The sequence below is a fragment of the Sycon ciliatum genome, chromosome 4, assembly GCF_964019385.1.
Source record: "Sycon ciliatum chromosome 4, ocSycCili1.1, whole genome shotgun sequence".
Classification (NCBI taxonomy): Eukaryota; Metazoa; Porifera; class Calcarea; order Leucosolenida; family Sycettidae; genus Sycon; species Sycon ciliatum.
In genome coordinates this window covers 31829300-31854202 of record NC_088646.1, presented here as the reverse complement: position 1 = coordinate 31854202, position 24903 = coordinate 31829300, and the positions used below count along the sequence as shown (strand labels likewise).

At 45.8% G+C, this 24903-nt stretch overlaps 2 protein-coding genes and 1 long non-coding RNA gene across 4 annotated transcripts; 2 read left to right on the top strand and 1 right to left on the bottom strand.

The window, feature by feature from the left end:
• Positions 1-234: 234 nt before the first annotated feature.
• LOC135815667 (putative aminopeptidase W07G4.4) lies at positions 235-20647 on the top strand. Its single transcript, XM_065328990.1, has 18 exons — positions 235-515; positions 1187-1334; positions 1892-1957; positions 2378-2460; positions 3468-3576; positions 3848-3925; positions 4808-4854; positions 5222-5321; positions 5758-5833; positions 6328-6413; positions 6786-6850; positions 10827-10942; positions 14111-14229; positions 14866-14949; positions 15269-15326; positions 15607-15656; positions 15980-16111; positions 20003-20647. Exons 1-18 carry the CDS (start codon positions 502-504, stop codon positions 20135-20137), a joined length of 1566 nt encoding a protein of 521 aa, XP_065185062.1. The 5' UTR covers positions 235-501; the 3' UTR covers positions 20138-20647.
• LOC135815669 (uncharacterized) lies at positions 7047-9173 on the top strand. Of its 2 annotated transcripts, none has more exons than XR_010553316.1 (2): positions 7047-7253; positions 8492-9173. It is a non-coding gene; the product is annotated as an uncharacterized LOC135815669 (long non-coding RNA). The 2 variants fall into 2 exon arrangements; XR_010553315.1 differs by having other exon boundaries at positions 7338-9173.
• On the bottom strand, positions 20484-24422 carry LOC135815668 (nucleotide exchange factor SIL1-like). The gene is made up of 3 exons (XM_065328991.1): positions 23193-24422; positions 22697-22973; positions 20484-21329 (listed from the first exon to the last, which is right to left on the bottom strand). Exons 1-3 carry the CDS (start codon positions 24056-24058, stop codon positions 20934-20936), a joined length of 1539 nt encoding a protein of 512 aa, XP_065185063.1. The 5' UTR covers positions 24059-24422; the 3' UTR covers positions 20484-20933.
• Positions 24423-24903: the final 481 nt, after the last annotated feature.

Sequence of the window (24903 nt, the reverse complement as noted above, 5' to 3'; positions counted from 1 at the left end):
ATCACCAGGAAAACCATGAAAACTGCAAGGCCATGGCATGATCCAGTTGCCTTGGGGAAACGGCACGTGGTCCCGAAGCGCCATGGCGGCTGCATGCATGATCTCAAACAGAACCGAGACGTACATCATGTACATGGAGAGCTGAGAAAAATGAATCAAAAGAATTTCAAAAATGACTTGTCACTGCTTCAAGTGCTTGTCACTCAAGAGCACATTGTCATTGACTTGGCATGTGGTATAATCCACCCGCTGGTTTGTTTTGTAAACACCGCTTCTCATAGAGAGAATCGGTGATCACTGCAGAGAAAGCTGGCTTTGTTAGGGTCTAGTCGTGGTGTGGTGCCACTCTGTCGCTCTATCCGTCTGGTATCGTCGCTCATCCGAGTTTCCAGAATCCCTACTTTCTCAACACACAATTGTCTACCTTGTGGCTCGAAAGAAAGGCCAAAGGTCCCTATTTCTAGTGAACATCTCGTCAGAGCCTTTTCCAACTCATCAGAAATGGCTCAGGCTAGGTGAGTGATATTTCATCTTGACCATGGTATATAAGTTGCTTCTCACCTTCATGAGTTGTGCTGGGGCATTGGAAAAACCTGTATACAAGGTTGTTTCAAAGGCTACGGGCTATACGTTTGCATTCATGCCTTGGTTTAATAGAATAAAGTGCGATCATCGCCCTGTGAATACTAGCAAGCTGTACATGTCATTGCACAATGCTCTTGGGCGGGGCGTGCATTTCTTCGATTGCGGCAAATGTGGGCGTTGACATACACTGCATGGGCATTCCATTATCAACGTCGTGCACTTACGAATGCAATATACCGGTATGTACTGTGCATACATTCGGTTTGGCCAGTCACCCCGAGCTCCGCTGATGAGACCTAAAAAGGTCGAACAGCTAGCTGTACGGAGATTGGATATGTAGAGTAAAACCTGCCCTAACACCCTTGGTGCAGCGGAAACTGTCCTGATATGACAGTCTTCCGTTTGATCCAGGGATGAACGCTCTATCTGGTGCATGAAAATTTGTCCGGTCAATACATGATTCCGCTTGGTACAGAGTCCGGCACACACAGGTCTTACTATAGATACATGTATGTAGTTATGCATGTGTTAGGTACCTCCTCTTTGTACTCAACACATGCATGCTTGTATGTGTGCTCCCACACGTTTTCATCTGACACAGCCAAGCCCTGCCGACCGTGCTGGCATCCGTCAGCGACCTAAACTCCACGGACTACGACGGCATCGTGCTGGTGACCCATTCACTGGACACTCTCGCCGAGTCGCCCGCCCTGGCATGCCTGCGGGAGCCGATCGCCGAGGCCAGGGAGGTAAGGCCTTACCGAATGTATTTGAACAGCCAGAAGCTGCAAACGTGCTCTTGCTCGTCGGCGTACAACATTTGACCACATGATATGACCAAGAGTACATAAACCATAATAAAATTATTATAGTGTACTCTTAATATGACCGGTACCTGAAAACTGACGGACCTCTTATTATTGTAGTGGTTGTTTTGAAGTTTTGACAGATATTTCCAGTATCAGGAGAATGAAATTGATTTCCAGTATGGTGTGGTTAAATCTGATGCTCCCGAGATTAACCGTTGTCGTGTACATGTACATGATTGTATTCCATGTTATTTTCTCTGTGCTGCACTGATGAGTCCACAAAGGACGGAACAGCTCTGTCCGCAAATTGAATGTATTCCATGTTAACTATTTTACTGTTTTCTAGTTCTGATGATCGCTTAGTGTGTGAAACTCAGCGTTAAAACACTTTTTCCGTCCTCTTATTGTTTGAACTAGCTCTACCTCTCGGTATTGAGCACTCTCTTCGACAGCCTGGAACCTCTCTGTTTTATATGTTTTGTATTTTGTGTATTCAGATTGATCATGCCGTCGGCAAGGAGCCCGTCGTTATTGCCGTTCCAAATGTGCACTGCCGTCGAATGGTATGTATTCTTTCTTGGATGCAACCCCTGTGCATGTATGCGTGTATGTGTGTGTCAGATCCACTGTGATTTAGCAGCCTACACTACAGCGTACCAAGAATTTCCCCTTCATTGGGGACGGGAGTAAATACAGTTGGATCCAGGAACAGACGCAATGATGCCACCATTCACCTACCTTGCCCTCACCCCCTTGCTGCAGCATGGCAAGCCTATAGATGGGTGCCAGTTTTTTTCTTCAAATTCACCTATAGGTTGGGAACTGGGGGTTGGTGGTCGTTAGGCTATTCAATACAATCAATCATATTGGTTTAATAGCGGACATTGTTTCATTGTGCGCATGTATGTACTCAATCTGCGGACAGAGCTGTTTTGTCCTTTGTAGACTCATGTATGTACATATATGTATGTACTGACTTGAAGGTTTACTCTCCCACCGGGCCAGTGGATCGGGATTACGATGATGTACGCCGCTACTCAGATGCTGCGGTCGCTGGAATCAAGCGGTAAGTTGCGTGCTTTGCATGGAACTTTAGTACACTGTACTTCAAGATACCAGTATGCATGGTAAGCTACGATGCGCAGGAGTGGATACAAGCAAGAGTACATAACCCCCCCCCCCCCCAGAGTGTGCAACGCCTGATCCAGCTCTGCATAGGGTCTTGGTCGAGCGTAATCGGATCTTTGCGTCATAATACCGTACACATCTGAGGGGAACCCGGGGAGTCGCGGGTACTCTTGAATCAAAAACAATGGTGCCCTGCCTCGAGACCGGCCTTGCGCTGGTGTGGAGTGTACGCATGACATCAGAAGATCCGATTCCGCTCGACCAAAACCCTATGCAGAGCTGGATCGGCGTTGCACACCCTGGGGGGGGGGGGGGGGGGGGGTTATGTACTCTTGATACAAGGTATGACTGTGTTGTTGGCGCTACTACTTTTGTGCACAGTACAATTATAGAACCTCTCAACAGTAGGCATCTCCACGACCAGGTCACCTGTCTTTAGTCTTTAACGCCGTCCATTGAACTGTTGTAATTCCTGTAATCAGAATCTATCTAATGTGAGAGGGGAATCCTGTAATCAGGACACTTTTGTCCACAGTACACGGACACCTAGTCCTGGGGTGTACATACTGTTTGAGACATCCACAGGACATGTGTGTCTGGTCCCTGGGGTGTACATACCGATTGAGAGATCCACAAGACATGTGAGTCTGGTCCCTGGGGTGTTCGTACCGAGGAGTACTGGAAACCGTTTTTTAGTTCACCCTAGTCTGTACTGATTGAGGGATCCAACCGTAAGTTTTTGGATGCTCTCGCTGCACAAGAATCCTAGTGTTGTTTGATTCATTTGGAAGCATTGCTAGTCTATTTCATCTTTGATGTTTTTTTTCGGGCATGTCATCTTAAGTGATAGGCACCTTGTTTTTAATTTCCCTCCTGATTTCCACCATTTTGGGGGGGGGGCATTGTCTTTGCCAATGCTTTCGTTGCCACTTCACTTCTGCGCAGAGCTCTGCTGGCTGGATTCCGTGCACCACTGCTAGTTGTTCCCATTGGCTACCCATTCGCCCAGGCGTTTGTCGTGTCCGTCCTTGGTGCACTACAGGCATTGTATGTGGTAAGTACGGCCTAACGTGTCCGCTTGTTCTATGGCCGCAAGGCTCTACTGTGTAGTTGTGCGGCCATTTGAACCTCAGGTGCCAGCATTGGTTCTAAAGCAATTTTCTTTTTGACTATTGAGCAGGCACCAGAAGCATTCATGTCCTCTCATGATGTCATGAACATTTACATATGTCCTTACATGTACTTCTTACTTACTACATGTATTCGAAGTAGAGGAATCCGTATTTGAACGCAATTTTTTGAACCGCATGTCTGTGTTGTTGCAGCCATTGGAAGTATGTGAGGCAATGCCCAAGAGAGCAAAGAAAGTATCCCGTCTCGGAATCTACTCCGAGGACGAAAGTGTAAGTGCTAGATGCATTGAGTTGTCACAGGGTTTGCTTGCGCACCTATGCGGGTATGCTTGAACTAAGTGTGGAGTGGATACACCTATGCGGGTATGCTTGAACTAAGTGTGGAGTGGATACACCTATGCGGGTATGCTTGAACTAAGTGTGGAGTAGATGCACCTATGCGGGTATGCTTGAACTAAGTGTGGAGTGGATACACCTATGCGGGTATGCTTGAACTAAGTGTGGAGTGGATACACCTATGCGGGTATGCTTGAACTAAGTGTGGAGTAGATGCACCTATGCGGGTATGCTTGAACTAAGTGTGGAGTAGATGCACCTATGCGGGTATGCTTGAACTAAGTGTGGAGTAGATGCACCTATGCGGGTATGCTTGAACTAAGTGTGGAGTGGATACACCTATGCGGGTATGCTTGAACTAAGTGTGGAGTGGATACACCTATGCGGGTATGCTTGAACTAAGTGTGGAGTGGATACACCTATGCGGGTATGCTTGAACTAAGTGTGGAGTGGATACACCTATGCGGGTATGCTTGAACTAAGTGTGGAGTAGATACACCTATGCGGGTATGCTTGAACTAAGTGTGGAGTAGATACACCTATGCGGCTATGCTTGAACTAAGTGTGGAGTGGATACACCTATGCGGGTATGCTTGAACTAAGTGTGGAGTAGATGCACCTATGCGGGTATGCTTGAACTAAGTGTGGAGTAGACGCTCGCTTTACGGTGTTTGTGTAAGCAGGCTAACGAATATGCCATCAGATTCTCCTGGACTGCAAATTGCTGTGTTGCATCACTCTCGTATTACAATCTGTGTCATTGCAACTGAAATCTCATTCTGTTTGTCTTGTCCTGTATGTTTTTCTACACGACAGGCTGGCATCAAGGTGGTGAATCTTGTTTCTGGCTTGGAGAGTGGCAGGTATTAATGCTGTCCTATGTATGTAATAATATAAATGTGCTGGATCATCAAGTGTGGGCAAAGCAGCTCGTTATTTTTCAGATTGAATCGAGGATCATCATTGTTTCGAATCCAGCACTGCGTTGTACTGAGCAAGTACCTGCTGTTGCTTTGCTGTTCAGTTTGGTGGCTAAGTTATTCTACCGTTCCATAGATTGAGAATTACAACCATTGCACTTTGGGATCGATACTAGCTCATGTCTTACAGGTGCAGTAAAGTGGATAACCTTGGATAGTTTTCTTCAAAGCTATACCAATAGTCTGCTGTCTGAGGCTGTGGAGACTCGAAGGCCTTGCACTCACACTCATGCTTCTTTGTCCAATCTAGGCTGATTGCTCGCGATATCGGTGGATCTGATCCGGAGAGAATGGCCGCTCCGCTGGTGGCAGACTACGTGGAGCAGAACTTTCACGGAACGCCCGTCCATGTAAGCTTGCGGGTCACATGCCGATAGGTGACTCATGCCCTCGGTGGGAATTGCACCCTGCAGAACCCTGCTGTGCTTGAGGCTTTTCAGGTGTCTGCCTTTTTTCATTTTGGTGATTGGCTCTGGATGTGCACTGCATATCCCTTGAAAGCACAACATCCAGTTATAGCATGCAAGTCTGTACCAGTGGTTCAGTACACCAGCAAGTACACATGTACTGAAGAGTTCTGCATATGACCATGCCGAACACAGCTATCCAGGTGTCGGACAAGTAAAAACAAAAACTTGACAAGACCTGCTGGAAATTGTGCTAATTTACACAAGTGGCATTGAGCACTTTGCCCTGTTGTCCAGGTTACCCTGTACCTTCGAGGACCTGGACGTTTGTGCTCTTCTCCCCATAACTGTGTTGGTTCTGCTCCGTTTTATGCCGCAGGTCAACGTCATCTCCGACCCAGCTGAGTTTGAAAAGCACTACCCGCTCTTTGCCGCTGTCAATCGCTGTGCCAGTCGTAAGTCAGACAACACTAGTACTGATAACCTTCCCAGGCACTACCCAGTCATTCAGCACGCTCACACGTTAGTAGCACTCAACTTAGAGACCCTGTCTTTAGGAACTGTATCACCACAGGCAGTGAACCAGCTTCAACAATAACCTGTGCAGAGAGATCCCCGTGTCCATGACAACCATTTCCTTTGTTCATATTCTCTATACTAAGCACATTTTTTACTAATTTTTACCACTACACTTTTTCTGTGTGGTTTGTAGAGAACTGATAGTTGTGTGTTATTCATCCAACTAGCACTGTGTGTCCGTGATTTTGAAATTAGCTGGACAAGAATTGTTATCATGGGCTTACAGCCAGAATTCTCCATCAGATCCGGTGGTTCCAATCTAGGCACTTGCCCTTCACTGCGGCTGTGGGAGATGCATCGTTTATTCTTGTCAAAGATTGGTGTTTGGAATAGGCCACTGTTTCTTTGCATGGTGCCCTGCCATTGCTAGATATCAAACGTCATCAAGGCCGGATTATTGAGCTGGAGTACCTCGGAGAAGGTCCAACTGACCTCACGTTGCTTCTGGTTGGAAAGGTAACTAAATTGATTTTCTGAACCATGTGTCATCCCAGACAACTATGGTAAGACAGTGCGTAGACTAGTATTCGGCAAATGCTTGATATCCAAACGATAACACACCAGCACAGGTCCAGCCAAGGGATTCATGCAATGCAATGGAAGATAGCTGGCTGGCCCGCACGACAGGAATCTTCCATTGAATCTAAGAATAGCGTCTGAGTGTAGTGGCTTCTTTCTCACTGTATCCTGCACTCTGTGCGCTGTGTAGCTAGTTGTTGTATGCTGATAGTGCCCACATTGCTCATATCTCGAAGTCGTTTTCACTGAGAGTCACTCACTGCAGTGCTGTGTTGCTTCCTTGTGTGCATTCTGACTACGCCTGCCCAGGGTGTAACGTATGATACCGGTGGTGCTGACATCAAGGCCGGTGGTGTAATGGCCGGTATGCATCGGTAAGCATCACCAGCAATCAGCGACATCGCGCCTGACAAAAGTTTTTCAAATAAAATATTTCCACCCCAACGTCACTGCTGGTGCTGAGCTCGCGCGATCGAGTGTGAAGTTTTTTTTGTGATCTCAATGAAAAAGGATTTTTTTGAACTCACGCTGTACACAACAAGCTCTCTGATCTGCATGACGATTGTCTTTTTCGGTGGAGGTGATTTTTGTTGTTGTTATTGTTGTGGCTGGCGACGAGAAGGCTCTCATTTACGCTAGGTATCTCATAGACAGAATGAGCCTGGTTTTTACGCCAAGCTGATGTTTTCAGCAGCAGTCCGCTGTGGAGAAAATTCAAGCAGTCTTAGGGGCCTGAAGTTTTCGCTGCTTCTTACCGGATCGACAGTGGGAAAGAAGGTACGTTTATTTTATTGTAATAAATCAGGTCGCGAGGTCGACACAATTGAGCTGTTTGTTGCACTGTGAATTTTGTTGCTTTAGGGTGGCAGCGTGCAGTACCTTGTGAAATGGAGAGACTTTATCCTCTCTGAACTTGGGAGTATGAAGATATCAGATATCAGTGACGATCTATCAGGTGATTTCATTTCATTTTGGGTGAATATATTGAATGTATTCTTGCATGAATTTGAAAATCTCCCTTTTGTTTGCTGTAGATATTTTGATGGTTCGGGGAATGTTGGGCCCTTTCTCAGATGACGAATGTCACAGTTGAGGCTGCTGATGGAGCTTGCACTGCTGTGCAGTGAAAAATAGAAGTGAAATAGTCACAAAAGGCACAATGGAGTTTTATGTGTAATAGTGCTCCACATTATTGTGTCGAGCCCTCTCCGCTGGCAGAAGGAAGTTTTCCTCCTTGAAATGAAATAGTCTATTTCTGACTTTCGAATCAGAAACTGGACAAAGGGAATTGGGACCGAAGAATTTCCCTGTGAAGTTCTTTCCTCCAGGTTGGGATGCTTGCATGAACGTACATGGACAAGGTCCACGGGCTCACTACCTGGTTACCATCAAGCCTATGATTCGCCGTAGTCTATGTACGTTCCTGCAGGACTCCTCTGGATCTATGACAGGAGGGGATCGTGCTGCCCGGCAGTTTGTCTCTTCCACAGAAAAGGGCATTGATTAACCATGAGCTTACCGCAGAGCACAACGAAAGCATTGTAGCATGAAACTAATTTGTCTGAATACAAATCTGCACAATGGCACAGACGGCTAATGGAGGTAAAGCATAGCATCACCAGCATTGTATTCCTGGAAGCAGTGCAAGTTATAGATTTAGGTATCAACATTTATCTAAGCTTTAGCGAAGTCCGGACGCAGTACATTACTAGTGTGAAAGATAGAAGAAAAAGCAATGATATCCGTATATACCCGGAAAGAGAGGTGAGAGTGGGTGGGAGTAAGTGAAAGCACTTGTACAAGCTAAACATCTGTGCAACCGGAAAGAGCAGAGAAAAGGCTAAAGCAAACAGGCCATGCGTACGAGGTAATTTAGCAGTGAGACCCAAACATTCTTGTAAACCAGAATGCAGCTTCAGCACACATTTTCTATTTCTTCATGTTACGCTGCTGTTGCCGTTTCCCAACGATATGATGAGGCTCTCCGTTATGCTTCTGCTGGTTTTCCTGTGCAGGTATGTGCTGCCGTAGCTCAGAGAAATCTTTGGCCAGGGTAGCCAAGATGGCATCACCCACATCCTCCTCTCCTTCAGGTTCACTTGTAGGTTTGGCATTCATGCTTGACATCTCCTTCAGTACTGTGTAGGTCTTCTCCTATTGGTTTTTGTCTGCCCATACCATTTGCACTGGTCAGTGATGTCGGCGACAGTCGCCTTCAGCTCACCATTTTCCATTTTTTCTTTACTTTTTGGATACGCTGTGTGTCCTTGAGGTAGCATTTGAGGCTGACCAGTTCTTCTACCTTTGTTTTGCAAACATTCTTGTCTAGTGTTCAGTGATCGAACCCAGTCAACGTTGAAGCACCCTTGTTATTTCTTTCCGTTTCTTTTTATTCTTGTACACCGCTGCCTGCAACCGTGCATTTTAATAGGTTTGCCGAGTTTTCCGCATCCGTAGGAACGCCACCACCCTTCAAGGATCGTGTGTTTTAATATTATAGCAGTGTATTTTGGTATTTGCTTTGACCATCAGTCCTTGGCTGATGCTGGTCATACCTTCAACATGTTGACGCGTTTTTCAAGGCATTCAATATACGTAGGCCGCAAGATTCTATCTTTTCATACCGAATACCGATGGCTAGTGCTTCCCCACTAGCTGCGCAAGTGTCACATCTGGCTGCGGCCAACTACCCTTTAATTTGTGTGTTGCCACTATTGCTGTCTATGTCTCTGTGTGTGCCAGTATATGAGGAACGAGAATTGGTGTTATTGTTGTTGTTGTTGTTGTTGTTCTGGTTGTCATGGGCTGTGGCTGTTGAATGTAGGCTGTTGCTTTTGTTGTTGTACTTTTAGTTGAAGCTGCATCACAAATAGGTAACCACCTTGATGATGGTGCACAATATCCGTTGAAGAAGCCGCAAAAAAACACTGTATTCTCAAACCAGTGAGCTGCAGAATGAAACCAAGTATCAAGCTGGCAAAGCTGTCAGCCACTCTAAACGAAATTTACACCAAACAAGTTGCTATTTGTCAACAGGCAGTCATAAAATTCGACTCCCTGACTCAGTCACTCTAGGTTACGACTCGTACGAGTCGTACAGAGTACTGACTGTACTAGTCACTGAGTAGTCTTGACAGCATGCATCATGTCATGTCAGTACATCGACATGGCATGCATCCAGCACATGGCCATGGGAAAGCCCCTCCAAAATGGCCTTCAGAGAAAGCCACGCGGTTGGAGAGGTAGTTTACTCGAAAAAACTGAGAAAGAAGTGCTTTTCATCTTCTTGCTGTTCAATGTCAAGCCAGAAACAATTGAGAAACTGCTTGAAATGTGCAGAATGAGGCGATTTCCCAGATCTTTGAAGCTAGAAAGCGCACTGGACCTGCAATCTTTTGGAACTGGTCCTTCTTGAGGACAGAGATCAGACTAGCCAGGTGACAATGCTGTGGTTTGTTGGCTGACAATATTTGGAGGAAGCTTCAGAAATGACCATGAAGAAGGTCAATTCTTGCTATTTCCTCAAGATCACCAAGGTAACAGATACTTTTCAGTGGAGAAGAAAATCATGATTCTTAGGAGTTGAGATCGCATCGGTTGTTCAATGTTTTTCACTTTCGTTTTTTTCGTTGTGTAACTGTTTGTCTTGTTGGCGTGGTTCACTGGTTTGATGCCTTACATTTCGATCATGGCCATAGTTCAGAGCAATTTTCTTCCTTCCAAGATCACTCTCTGCAGTAAATGCGCAAATATTTTACGGAATTTCGGACTCTGTGGGATGTCATATAATTGCTGGTAATGGTCTGCAAAACACGTTCAGAGCGTACGCAGCTGCAGTTATGACTGACTTATGTCATCATCCCATGGTCATACTGCCGCCGTTTTTAAATGTTTGGAAAGATAGTTATGGCTTGTAGAGCTGAAACGAGAACCATATTTCTGGAATTGGAGCCTGTCTTTTATGACCGCCTGTCTCAAATAAGCGTCACGTCAGGTCAGCCCTTTTGTGTGGATATTTTTTTCAAATTGGGTTAAAATTAGGGCTCGCAAACTACTAAGCGCCTCGACCAGTATTGCCGGAAATACGGTATGTATTTAAAACTGATTCTCACACAGAACTACAAAGGGCAAGGCTAGCTTGCTGCTACTCTGAGTTTCATGCTTGCGCAATCATCAGACAACACTGATTCTCTACGGATGATGATACTGCCTGATGATCGTAGTAATACGTGAAACTCACAGTTGCGACACAGCTTCCAATCTCTCTTGTGATTCTCTACTATCAATCAGTTCAGCATTCCTAGAACGCTCATTCCATGGTGTGTGTGTTCTGTGCTTCTCCTTGGGCAGTGACAAGTGCGGTGCGGCTGCTGTTGCCGGCTTCTTTCAGATCCTGGCTGCCCTGCGCCCACGGCGCGTGAAGGTCGTTGGTGCCATGGCGTGTGTGCGTAACAGCGTTGGAGCTGGTGAGTTTGCTCGTGTCTTATTATTATTATTATTTGTTTTACATCGGAAGCTCAACAGTGCAGCTGCACAAATATGAAGAGGCCGATGGGACCAAAAAAATACAATGTATATACATGTAAATGTTTAGAAAAAAATTGGGGGATGAGTGGTGAACATAAAGAGAAAAGAAGAGAACGCATGCTGAACCTGGGCAATATATAGCCCGTGAGAGGCTAAACGTTGCCAATGTTGTCAAACAAAATTGCACGATATCATTCAAAACAAACTGGATCATCCAATAAGCGCTTAAAACCACGATCAAACTGAGAGGTAAACAAAGAAGATTTCAAGTCATTAGGTAGAGCATTAAAAAACAGAGCAGCACGAAGCACAAAGGATTTTTGACCGAGTGTTGTTCTGCATTTTAAGGAAGGGATATCATGTGTGTCGCGACTACGCGTGCTCCGGGTAGATTGCGGGGCTGGGAATAACGATGCAAATACAGGCAAAGGGCGAAGAATATGATTAATGAAAATGAACTTCCCAGTTGACACCAGAAAATAGTAGTCCAGTGGCTTAACATCAAGGTTCTTCAGAAGACCAGAAATACTGTCCCGGCTCGAAGCCCCACAAGCCGCTCGGATAGCTCTATCGTAGACGCTTACTAGGCTATTGTGATCCTTCGCAGTAATCAGTGTGAGGAAGGAACAGATGCAGTACAGAATGTCAGGAAGAACGACAGACAGGATGTACTGGCGGCGTGCAAGTTTGCTCAGTTGCCGGAAGGTGCGACGTAAGGCACCCACCTTCTGGGATACTTTTCTAACAATTACATCAATATGCTTGGTCCATGACAGGCAGTTGTCAACTTGGATACCAAGGAGACGAGTTTCGGTCACAAAATTAAGTGGCTCACCTTGAAGGCTAATGACACGTGGGTGCGTCGTGGGGTTTCGGCCGGGGGAAATGATCATAACACCTGACTTTTTAACATTAATCTTCATGTGGAGCTTTTGTAGCTCGTCACATAGTGCATTCAGGCAGGGAATGACGGAGGCAATACACAGTTCGAGTGAGGGGGCACTTCGGTAGAGGGTCATATCATCTGCGAACATGGGAAGGGAACAGGTGAAGGAATCTGGTATGGTAGGGAGGTGGCTTATATAGACATTAAAGAGTACAGGACCCAGAACAGTACCTTGCGGGACTCCACGCGAAACTGGGAGGACTCTGGATGTAGCATGTGGCAGGGTGACTTTCTGCCGACGATCACACAGGTATGAGGCGAACCATGCTAGTGCTGTCCCTCCAATACCCTTGGCTTTGCAGGGAAATGAGGAGGCACTGGTGGTTCACCCGATCGAATGCCTTACTTAGGTCTAAAAACACAATCATGGTAGTGTGTCCAGTGTCCCGGCTTGCAGTCCACTAGCTTACAGCCTTGGTGACGAGTTGGGCAGTAGAGTGATGGCGACGGAAGCCATACTGGTCTTGATGGTATGGGCACTTGTCGTCAAATAGCTGCTGGAGTTGTCTAGGAACGACTTTCTCCAGGGCTTTGGCAATGACACTACTAAGGGATATGGGTCGGTACTGGGACGGATCTGATCTGTCACTGCGTTGGGACTTTAACACTGGGCAAATGTTCCCTTCTTTGAACGTGGACGGGAGTATACCAGAAGAAAAGGAGGTATTAAACAGGATTGCTAGTGATGGGGCAAGGATGTAAGCGGCAGACTTCACAAGACAGGGCAGTATATTATCTGGACCCGGCGCTTTGCGGGGCTTCAGGTCTAGTAGAAGAAGTCCTAAGTTACTCCCGCAATGGTGACAGATGCGAACGACTCCAAATCGGTGGAGGAGACCGGCCCGAGCGGTATGTTGTAGGAGGCATCGGGGTCGTGAACGATTGAATGGAAATATCTATTCAGCGTCTCTGCTTCGACTGAGGTTTTGGGTTTAGCTGGTTTACGTTTTGTTACGCCATTGATCGCTGACCAGAACTTCCGAGGAGATTGTTCATAGTCTTGGCTTGACACTCCTCCAACAGCACTGACTTTACTCTTCTTCATTGTCGTACACGTTGTGACACGTCTACACTGATTCGTTGGGGAAGGGGCTCTTCAGAAGATGTTCATTCTTGGATTGTGTTATACAGTCATGTAAGTACCAGTAGGTCTTTTCTGGACTACTTACAGTCCATTTCAAAACTATAGACGCGTAGGGTTTTTGAAATATTTCAAATTTGGCTGGAACATTTTGAGAATAGTTTTCGGAATATTACTCAGGTCCGCTCCACAATTACTCTCATATTATAGTTTCTAAACGATTTGGATAACAGACGCCCAATTTGGAAAAAATTATGCACAAAGTGATCACAGATTAACGGTTTTTGCCCAGGTACGCGTCTATAGTTTTGAAATGGACTGTAGGCCTGTGCTTATTCGACCTGTACAGGGTTTACAGTGGTTTTTAGAATGCATGAGCAGGCCGGTAGTACTCAGTACAATCATCTACTTGTTTGTGTTGTATCATTACATGGTGTGTGTTTGTGTATGTGTGTGTGTGTGTATGTGTGTGTGTGTGTGTGTGTATGTGTGTGTATGTGTGTGTGTGTGTGTATGTGTGTGTGTGTGTATGTGTGTGTTTGTGTGTGTGTGTGTGTGTGTGTGTGTGTGTGTGTGTGTGTGTGTGTGTGTGTGTGTGTGTGTGTGTGTGTGTGTGTGTCCCATATGGTGTAGTGGTATGTGCAGTCGATTTCCAATCGAGAGGTTCAATTCCCGACGATTATGGTCGCACACGTCTTTCTTCTCTTTCTCGGACTCTTCCTGACTTTTCTTTCATTCTCCTGGGTGGTTACCAACAGCCAGTGTATGCCGGAGTATGTGGTGTGGTGTGTGTGTGTAGAAAAAAATGGAAAAATGAAAAATAGGGATTCACTGGCCAGAAAAAGTCACTTCAAACAGCTGTGTGGTGGATACCAGGCTAAAAATAGTGGCGGTCAATTCATCAGCCTTGCAAGCTGTTGAATGGTGTAATCCCAGCACAAGTTGCTATGTCTAACATAGCTGTTCGCTATCATCGCTTCCGCGATGGGCATGTCTGAGGTCTGAGGTATGTGTGTATATGTGGGTGTGTATGTGTATGTGTGTGTTGTGTTGTATGTTGTCACTGTGTGTACTCTACAGATTCCTACGTGGCTGATGAGATCATCACGTCACGCGCTGGTGTGCGGGTGCGTGTCGGAAACACCGATGCCGAAGGTCGAATGGCGATGACGGATGCCCTGGCCCAGATGAAAGAGCGGGTGAGTGATGAACACCGCCGTGCTGCTTCAGCAGACCCTCTGCCTGGGTGAAATGTGTGTGTTCGTGGGTGTGTGTGTGTGTCTGTGTCTGTGTGTGTGTGTTCGTGTGTGTGTGTGTGTGTTCATGTGTGTGTGTGTGTGTGTGTGTGTGTGTGTGTGTGTGTGTGTGTGTGTGTGTGTGTGTGTGTGTGTGTGTGTGTGTGTGTGTGTGTGTGTGTGTGTGTGTGTGTGTGTGTGTGTGTGTGTGTGTGTGTGTGTGTGTGTGTGTGTGTAATCCTAGCACAAGTTGCTATGTCTAACATAGCTGTTCGCTATCATTGCTTCCGTGATGGGCAGGCCTGAGGTGTGTGTATGTGTGTGTATAGATGAACGCATGGGACTGTGGAAATGAATGTAAACAAATGTACACAAATGCTGATGGGTTTGAGCTTTGAAGTGTTTTGGGGGGTTGTGCACTTTTCTAATGGTCCGCGTGCACTTTGCCAAAATATCTCCAGAGAAAATTGCACCAACATTGCAGATGAGGTATGTCTTGTCCTTCTTTCTTTTGCTGTTGTTGCTATTGTTGCTGCTGCTGCTGCTGCTGCTGTTGTTGTTGTTGTTGTTGTTGTTGTTGTTGTTGTTGTTGTTTTCCAGGCTCTTAAGGAGACTAATCCTTTCCTGATGTCTATTGCCACTCTGACAGGCCACGCTGTCAAGGCTGTGGGAGCGGGCTACTCTGTAAGCGCTCATCCTGGGGGAGGGGTTAAGTTTTTTTTATGTTAGTGTGTGCTGCATTCCTCCATGGAGTGGCAAGGATGACACAGCGTACTATCACAGTACCTGAACAATGAATTGCGTGAAAACAACTTGAAAAATGAAGACACTACTCATACAGCTTCACAGTCATATGTCATAGTGTTACACTTGAACACACTGGCTCTACCCAGGACGCGCACTCTCCTTCTGCTTCAAGATAAACCTAACCTCAACCGGGTGCTTTGTGTATGTAGCTTAATGCTCATTTGACTGTTCTCTGTGTTTCCCGTGTTCTGTTCAGATTATCCTGGACAACGGACCAGCAGCAGGCAAGCATGTGTCTCAGACGATGCAGAATGGTACGCTTCTTCTGGTCGTTGTGCTCACGTCTTGTGCACTTCTGAAAAGAAACTTGCAGAAAGCCTTCTAAAATACATGCAGTAACAAACAATGCAGTGTGATGAATCTTCTCAGAATACGATGCCGGTAGTAATGTATTCATTGAAATGACTTATAACGCAGAGACTGGGGGGGGGGGGGGGGGGGTACTTGTCAAGCCTTTGTTTTTGGTATTGGATCACCGTGTGATGAAAGCAATGCAATGTATCTCTGTTTGTGCTGACGTTGCGCTCTCCACAGCCGGAAATCTGATGGGCGATCCCTTCGAAATCTCGACTCTTCGCCGCGAGGTAGGTGGCAGCTGTAGACTGCAATGTAGTAGTTTTGTGCATTCCATTTACAAGTAGATTTTAGTTTTTCTGTTCTGGTACCAGTGCCTTGTCTGACATCTGGCCACTTTCTTGTTATGTTGCTGGTTTCCAAACACTGCAAGTAGACCGGGTCACCAGATCATGATAAGATCACATCCAGCTCTTCTCAGCTTGACAGTCAGTCCGACCAGACCTGACAGCCTGCATGTTACGTTCATATTATCTAGTGCCTGTGCTTGTAGACAGAGGTGCCCGAGCATTACTGTGGACTTCGTTCACCGTTTCTTCTTGCTGCCTCACAGGACTATGCAATGGTGGCGGCGCCGTCCGAGTACGAGGACACGCTGCAGTGTAACAACCAGCCCTCGTCTCTGACTCCCAGGGGTCACCAGTTCCCCGCTGCGTTCATGGCGGTTGCGTCCGGTTTGGACAAGGTAAGCCAAGCTAAGGATATGATGATAGTTTTATACAAGTAAGACGTGGTTTCAGTGAAGACTCCTTTGGGACTAGCCTATTCATAGTTGTGTTTGTGAAGACTCCTTTGGGACTAGCCTATTCATAGTTGTGTTTGTGAAGACTCCTTTGGGACTAGCCTATTCATAGTTGTGTTTGTGAAGACTCCTTTGGGACTAGCCTATTCATAGTTGTGTTTGTGAAGACTCCTTTGGGACTAGCCTATTCATAGTTGTGTTTGTGAAGACTCCTTTGGGACTAGCCTATTCATAGTTGTGTTTGTGAAGACTCCTTTGGGACTAGCCTATTCATAGTTGTGTTTGTGAAGACTCCTTTGGGACTAGCCTATTCATAGTTGTGTTTGTGAAGACTCCTTTGGGACTAGCCTATTCATAGTTGTGTTTGTGAAGACTCCTTTGGGACTAGCCTATTCATAGTTGTGTTTGTGAAGACTCCTTTGGGACTAGCCTATTCATAGTTGTGTTTGTGAAGACTCCTTTGGGACTAGCCTATTCATAGTTGTGTTTGTGAAGACTCCTTTGGGACTAGCCTATTCATAGTTGTGTTTGTGAAGACTCCTTTGGGACTAGCCTATTCATAGTTGTGTTTGTGAAGACTCCTTTGGGACTAGCCTATTCATAGTTGTGTTTGTGAAGACTCCTTTGGGACTAGCCTATTCATAGTTGTGTTTGTGAAGACTCCTTTGGGACTAGCCTATTCATAGTTGTGTTTGTGAAGACTCCTTTGGGACTAGCCTATTCATAGTTGTGTTTGTGAAGACTCCTTTGGGACTAGCCTATTCATAGTTGTGTTTGTGAAGACTCCTTTGGGACTAGCCTATTCATAGTTGTGTTTGTGAAGACTCCTTTGGGACTAGCCTATTCATAGTTGTGTTTGTGAAGACTCCTTTGGGACTAGCCTATTCATAGTTGTGTTTGTGAAGACTCCTTTGGGACTAGCCTATTCATAGTTGTGTTTGTGAAGACTCCTTTGGGACTAGCCTATTCATAGTTGTGTTTGTGAAGACTCCTTTGGGACTAGCCTATTCATAGTTGTGTTTGTGAAGACTCCTTTGGGACTAGCCTATTCATAGTTGTGTTTGTGAAGACTCCTTTGGGACTAGCCTATTCATAGTTGTGTTTGTGAAGACTCCTTTGGGACTAGCCTATTCATAGTTGTGTTTGTGAAGACTCCTTTGGGACTAGCCTATTCATAGTTGTGTTTGTGAAGACTCCTTTGGGACTAGCCTATTCATAGTTGTGTTTGTGAAGACTCCTTTGGGACTAGCCTATTCATAGTTGTGTTTGTGAAGACTCCTTTGGGACTAGCCTATTCATAGTTGTGTTTGTGAAGACTCCTTTGGGACTAGCCTATTCATAGTTGTGTTTGTGAAGACTCCTTTGGGACTAGCCTATTCATAGTTGTGTTTGTGAAGACTCCTTTGGGACTAGCCTATTCATAGTTGTGTTTGTGAAGACTCCTTTGGGACTAGCCTATTCATAGTTGTGTTTGTGAAGACTCCTTTGGGACTAGCCTATTCATAGTTGTGTTTGTGAAGACTCCTTTGGGACTAGCCTATTCATAGTTGTGTTTGTGAAGACTCCTTTGGGACTAGCCTATTCATAGTTGTGTTTGTGAAGACTCCTTTGGGACTAGCCTATTCATAGTTGTGTTTGTGAAGACTCCTTTGGGACTAGCCTATTCATAGTTGTGTTTGTGAAGACTCCTTTGGGACTAGCCTATTCATAGTTGTGTTTGTGAAGACTCCTTTGGGACTAGCCTATTCATAGTTGTGTTTGTGAAGACTCCTTTGGGACTAGCCTATTCATAGTTGTGTTTGTGAAGACTCCTTTGGGACTAGCCTATTCATAGTTGTGTTTGTGAAGACTCCTTTGGGACTAGCCTATTCATAGTTGTGTTTGTGAAGACTCCTTTGGGACTAGCCTATTCATAGTTGTGTTTGTGAAGACTCCTTTGGGACTAGCCTATTCATAGTTGTGTTTGTGAAGACTCCTTTGGGACTAGCCTATTCATAGTTGTGTTTGTGAAGACTCCTTTGGGACTAGCCTATTCATAGTTGTGTTTGTGAAGACTCCTTTGGGACTAGCCTATTCATAGTTGTGTTTGTGAAGACTCCTTTGGGACTAGCCTATTCATAGTTGTGTTTGTGAAGACTCCTTTGGGACTAGCCTATTCATAGTTGTGTTTGTGAAGACTCCTTTGGGACTAGCCTATTCATAGTTGTGTTTGTGAAGACTCCTTTGGGACTAGCCTATTCATAGTTGTGTTTGTGAAGACTCCTTTGGGACTAGCCTATTCATAGTTGTGTTTGTGAAGACTCCTTTGGGACTAGCCTATTCATAGTTGTGTTTGTGAAGACTCCTTTGGGACTAGCCTATTCATAGTTGTGTTTGTGAAGACTCCTTTGGGACTAGCCTATTCATAGTTGTGTTTGTGAAGACTCCTTTGGGACTAGCCTATTCATAGTTGTGTTTGTGAAGACTCCTTTGGGACTAGCCTATTCATAGTTGTGTTTGTGAAGACTCCTTTGGGACTAGCCTATTCATAGTTGTGTTTGTGAAGACTCCTTTGGGACTAGCCTATTCATAGTTGTGTTTGTGAAGACTCCTTTGGGACTAGCCTATTCATAGTTGTGTTTGTGAAGACTCCTTTGGGACTAGCCTATTCATAGTTGTGTTTGTGAAGACTCCTTTGGGACTAGCCTATTCATAGTTGTGTTTGTGAAGACTCCTTTGGGACTAGCCTATTCATAGTTGTGTTTGTGAAGACTCCTTTGGGACTAGCCTATTCATAGTTGTGTTTGTGAAGACTCCTTTGGGACTAGCCTATTCATAGTTGTGTTTGTGAAGACTCCTTTGGGACTAGCCTATTCATAGTTGTGTTTGTGAAGACTCCTTTGGGACTAGCCTATTCATAGTTGTGTTTGTGAAGACTCCTTTGGGACTAGCCTATTCATAGTTGTGTTTGTGAAGACTCCTTTGGGACTAGCCTATTCATAGTTGTGTTTGTGAAGACTCCTTTGGGACTAGCCTATTCATAGTTGTGTTTGTGAAGACTCCTTTGGGACTAGCCTATTCATAGTTGTGTTTGTGAAGACTCCTTTGGGACTAGCCTATTCATAGTTGTGTTTGTGAAGACTCCTTTGGGACTAGCCTATTCATAGTTGTGTTTGTGAAGACTCCTTTGGGACTAGCCTATTCATAGTTGTGTTTGTGAAGACTCCTTTGGGACTAGCCTATTCATAGTTGTGTTTGTGAAGACTCCTTTGGGACTAGCCTATTCATAGTTGTGTTTTTGTACAGTACTGGGAGTGTCGGGTGCCGAAGAACGGAGCGGAGTGCCGAAGAACGAACAGCCTAGAATTTCACCGAGCACAGCATACCGACGTATACACGGTGCCTCAACGGTGCATAGACTGTAATACATGAAAATAAGAACGGTCTAGGCTACAACCCCCCCCCTCCAGTTCTTCGATGGCCGACAGTACTGTACTGCGAAACCAAGGGGACACCTGTATACATTCAGCACAAGTTGGTGCCAACAGAAACGGGTGGTCGCTTTAAAAAACCCTTTACTTGCACGTGTACATGTACTTCTATGGCTCTGTCCTTGGCTTTATCTGTGCTTAACTGTTGTGAGTCACTTGATCAAGGAGACAGTACAATTCATTTAGTAGTGGTGTCCGTCGACGCTCCCGCGCTGACCTTCAGTGGGGCCTATCATGATGGAGATACAAAACTGCGATTTCACACAAATGCTAGGGTCGACCCAATGCTGTTTCTAGCTTGACACGCACAGTAAGATGCACAGTCTGACACTCCAGGTTCTCTCTTCTGCTCTCCTATGTACAGCATGGAATCAACTCTGCACATCCACTGCCCTACTCGCACCTCGACATTGCTGGTTCGTCGGGACCTTTCCCAGGAATTCCGAGCGGCAGTCCCATAGTTGCCTTGGTAGCAAAGTTCCTGATTGGTCGCTTCTGAGCACACCTTTACTTGGCACCATGGCACTTACAACTATTACCCTATTTGGAACGAAGGCTACTTGTATCTACCGATGATATCTGAATTTTCAATTTCTGTCTACTTTCTAGTATCTGGATAGTACAGTGAGCTTTCAACCTTACTGTCCGTGTGTTCCTGGCCCTCTCCTAGCTGCTTGAAATTCCCATTTCTTGCTTACACAGCCTTTATTATTTTGTCAGCAGCTGGTTATGCTGACTCAAAATGCTGACTCATTTTTCTAGCTCTGATTTCTTTACTTTACAAGCTTTTTTAAGCATTCTGGAACAAACTACATGTAGAATGTTGTGGACTGGTCCTTGCACTGCAAGAGTGCACAAACTCTCTACACTCACGGACAAGGAGATGCTGACCATGCATTTTCAGGTTCAGGCATGTTCACACTTTCTCAAATACGGTTTGATTAAATGGACTCAACTTTCTTTCTTTTTTCTCAAGCCCAGGCAACGAAAAATTAGGCGTTTTGAATGAGATGTGTTGCAGCCGACAGAAGTGAAGTAATAATTATACAGACGAATAGACATCTCTCAGCACATGCACAAGCAGCAAGAGGGCACACAAGAATTACTTTGAAGTACTTCAAAAAGAAAGTATGTTCGTCTGGCAGCCAGCAAAGCACATGTAGTAGAAGCATGCGGTATTACTCTACCTAGTGGAAATATAAATTATTTGATCAACCCCGCCAGCAGGAGACTCTGCGTGCAACATTAAACTATGGACTGCGAAATTGTAATAAGAACTAAGATGCAGACGAGCACTATAAATCGGTTGTGTGAGCATGCTCATGTGCTGTTGAATCAGCTGCGGTGGCTCCACTTGTACAGTTTGAGTGTGTAGCGCAGTCGACGAGCTGTACGTGCAGACGATGCGTCGTCTCCTGCATGGAGGCAAAGTATTGATCCGTGTCGTCATCGTTGGCCTGCGACTGCTCGCGCCAGTGCTGCTCCAGGGTGGAAAGCTGCTGAAGGACATTCGTGTTCTGCGTCAGGTGATTGCCACACGCCGGTACCATGGCTTGCAACGCCCCCACAGCCTTCTCCAATACATCACCATCACTGCTAGATAGTAGACTGATGACCGAGTCGCACCACTGACTTGCCTCTAAGCGTGGCAAAAGCCTCTCTTCTGCAGAGCCCACGTAGTTGACATCAGCCTGCAGATATGAAACAGACAGCAGTAGTCGAAGCTTGAAGTGACCCGCACAAGACAGTTTGGGGCTAGCAACTATTCATAATAGCAGTGCCATCATGATGCAACATGTAAAGGACGCATTTCTCTTCTGTCCCAGCAATTCAGATTAAAAAAATCAAAAATCAAAGGGGCCAGCCATTACCTGATGCACTTGAAAGTACATGACTTGTATGATCAGTTTCATGAATACATTGTATTCATGAAACTAAATCACGCATCTTTTTTGGCGCTACACTCTGCGTATATACTGCTCTTGTGTGGCTTCCACGGTATTCATTGTTATTACCTGATGATGGCCAAGTGCCGAAACGTTGTAAAATAACGGAACTGGTTCGGATGTGATATGCAGCGCTATGGGAATGGGTGTGTCCACCCGAATTCTTTTCACAGATGAAGCTGCAGGAAGCCTCAGCCCTTCTTCAAAATTAAATCACACAAGTCCCTGTTTTACTACGGCTGGCTTCTGCTACAGTAGCTGCGCATGTTGTATGTCAAGACTATTTTGTACGCTCTTGTATTCCGTACAGTTCGAATTCCCCGGAGATGTAAGAAACCAATACACATACCAAACCAATCGGTGTGCACGGAAAGTAAGGCGGATTTCGAACATACAAAATTGGTGTCCATACTAACTAACAGGTTTTAGATGAAGACGTGCAAATTTTCTTCATTTAGGGGTCGTCCGTAATTTCGAAAAAATTAAAAAATCCGTCCTCAAGCAAAAAGAGGGTGGGTGGTCAAGAGCGCTGGCGGAATTTAATTTTTGATTTTTCGTTTTAAATTTTTTTGTTTTACTTCAGTGACTTTCATACACTTGTTACATTGAGTGTACTAGTAGTATACTGTGTAATGTACAGTAATGTAAGGTCGATTGTGGCAAACACCAGTGTGATGTACAATGTAGTTGTAGGACGTGCATGGCCGTCAGTAAACCTACTGCATGTACTTAGCTACTACAGTGCTGGTTACTGAAATCCGACCTCCTGAGCGGTGCGCTCACTTCGTAAGAAGACCCAGCACGGTAATCTATGAAAATAGAGTCCGCTAGAATCCGTGCTGCACTCGCGCACGAAAAGCAGCAGTCGGATTTCCAGTTGCCACCGGTATAGTACTTGACACACAGGTGCAGTCAGTGAACGCGGGATGAGGAGTTCTTATTTTCGAGCGGGGCATTGGGAAAAATCAAATAAGTAATGGGAAAAAATGTGGGTGGGTGGGTCAGAGACAATTTTGCCCGAGGACGGATTTTTAATTTTTCGAAAATTACGGACGACCCCTTACAGCACTCGAGAGAAACTAGTCCTGGGGAAAACACCTCCACCAACATACCTGCTCGGTCAAGATGTCATAGATGAGAGTGACCGACTTGACACACAATGCCGGGATGTGATCCTCGGCCGAGGTTCGGCACAAATCCTTCAGAATGTGCAGTCCGTCCAGCTCCCAGAGGCGCCGCTGAGCCTCGGCGTGAGAGCGCACGAGTGCAGACAGTGCAAACATGGCCGGCCGACGCACTGTCTTCGGCTCTTGGCTGCCCGACTGCAGGAACTGAACCAGGGTAGGCAATACGCCACGGTGCAAAACCGTCTGCTGAACTGACGGGTTTCTGCACAGAGAAAAAAGGACACGAAGATACATGTAATTGTCAGGAACAGTAACTGTTGAACATCAAAAAGACAGAGACGGAGAGCTGAATTTCAGGTCCTTCACGAGTTTCCCATTGGATTGCAGAAAGCAACACAGACAGGCTGAAAGCGGATACATGCACTGTCAGAAAGAGAGCCAAGGATAATCACAAGCATGTCCCAGTCATCAGTCATCTTACCCCTGCATAGCTGAGCCCAGTATCAGTGCGGCTACCGAGCGGAACTTGGCATCGCTGTGTTTCAACGCCCTCAGCACGATGTCCATGCCGCCAATGGCCTCCAGGTCGCGGGCATTGTCGATCTGATGGACGAAATACTCCAGCTCCTCTAGTATGGTGAGTCTCTGCTCCTCGGGAGTGGTGATATTATTGAACAAGTTGACAAGCGCCTGCATTACCTCCGCGTCGGCGCGCGGTTGGATTTGCTTGACTTTCTTCCTAGCTTGCGCATACTTTCTGGCGATGTCGTCAATGCTCTCCTGAGGAACAACTGTGTTCTCGGTATCGTATGCTATGCCCGGTCTCGCAGAGTCTGGGCTACTGGACTCCTCATGGTTGCCATCGGCTAGCTGCTCCGCCGCCTGCTCTGGAGTGAAAACCATGCGCTTTGTATTGACGATGCCCTCTCGCAGGTCTCTTGGCACTTGGATGTCGGCAGTAACACTTCGACTGTCCTGGCTGGAAGCCTCTGCATCCTCCGGATCCAGGAGTTTGGCCTCTTTCTTGCCAGTCTGCAAGTCCATGCGCACATGCAGGCCAGGCGGTATGCTCATGTCGTCTTCAACCGTTTGCCATTCTGATGTCGGCTGAAGGACCCGACGGGGCGTTGCAGGGGCAGTAGTGTCCGTGTTCACAGACGCCTCCCCTTCAGCTGCACCCGATTCAGAATCAGGATCCACATCCACTGCTGCCAAACTAGACACATCGACAGGGCCTTCAGCTGCCAGTACTGCAGGCACTAACACTGTCCACAAGAAGCCCAACAAAAAGAAACGAGCTGCTAGGAATTGCCTCATTGTCATACTTAGCGTTGCCCGCCTGCCCATAACCAAGCGACTCTTGACCCAGCACTCAGAGTACACTCTTGACCTTCGCGCTCAGGATATTCAGGATATTATTACTTGTAATTACTGGGTCACTGAACTGCACACTATCAGTATATTTCAAACGATTATAATTATCTGCAGGAGTAAAATAAGTCTTTGAAAATAATTTGGCTCAGCTTTTCTGATCTCAGCCTGAGCCAGGTCTCCAAACAAACTTCCACGACGAACACCACCGTACTACTGTATTATACAAGAAATCTTCAGCGGAAGTCGACTTCTTCAAAGAGATAGCTGACGTGGACTGGCATACCACACTAATTCCTCATTCAGCTTTCCACTAACAAGGTTGACGTGTGTTTCAGGACTTCTTCGCATTCAAACACTGAAACAGTCTTGAATGAATGCCACGTGCCACGTAGACCTAATTCAGTAATTGTTTGACGTCATGCATGCACTTGTCTTTCCACATGTAGGGGGTTTCCCTTGGACTTTAGTAATCAATATACTACATGACGATTGTAGTATTATGTACATGACTGTAATCATCACAAGAAGCATGACGCGACGGAGGACTCGAGGAGTGTCTGTGTATGGAAACACTTCTGATGCTGTGATGGCATGTACCTACAGACTTTGCTAGTGCTGCTCAATGAAATCCAGTCGCATCTCTCAAGTTTGCGCCTTGCATCGTAGTACCACCAACTGTTACTTACTAACTACATAATACTTTGTAGGGTCAAGAGCCGCCCCCAGCCTTTCTTGGGAACAAGATCAGGGAGTCGTATAAACCCGGGTTTATACGACTCCCTGACCAAGAGTACATAACCCTGAGGTTATGTACTCTT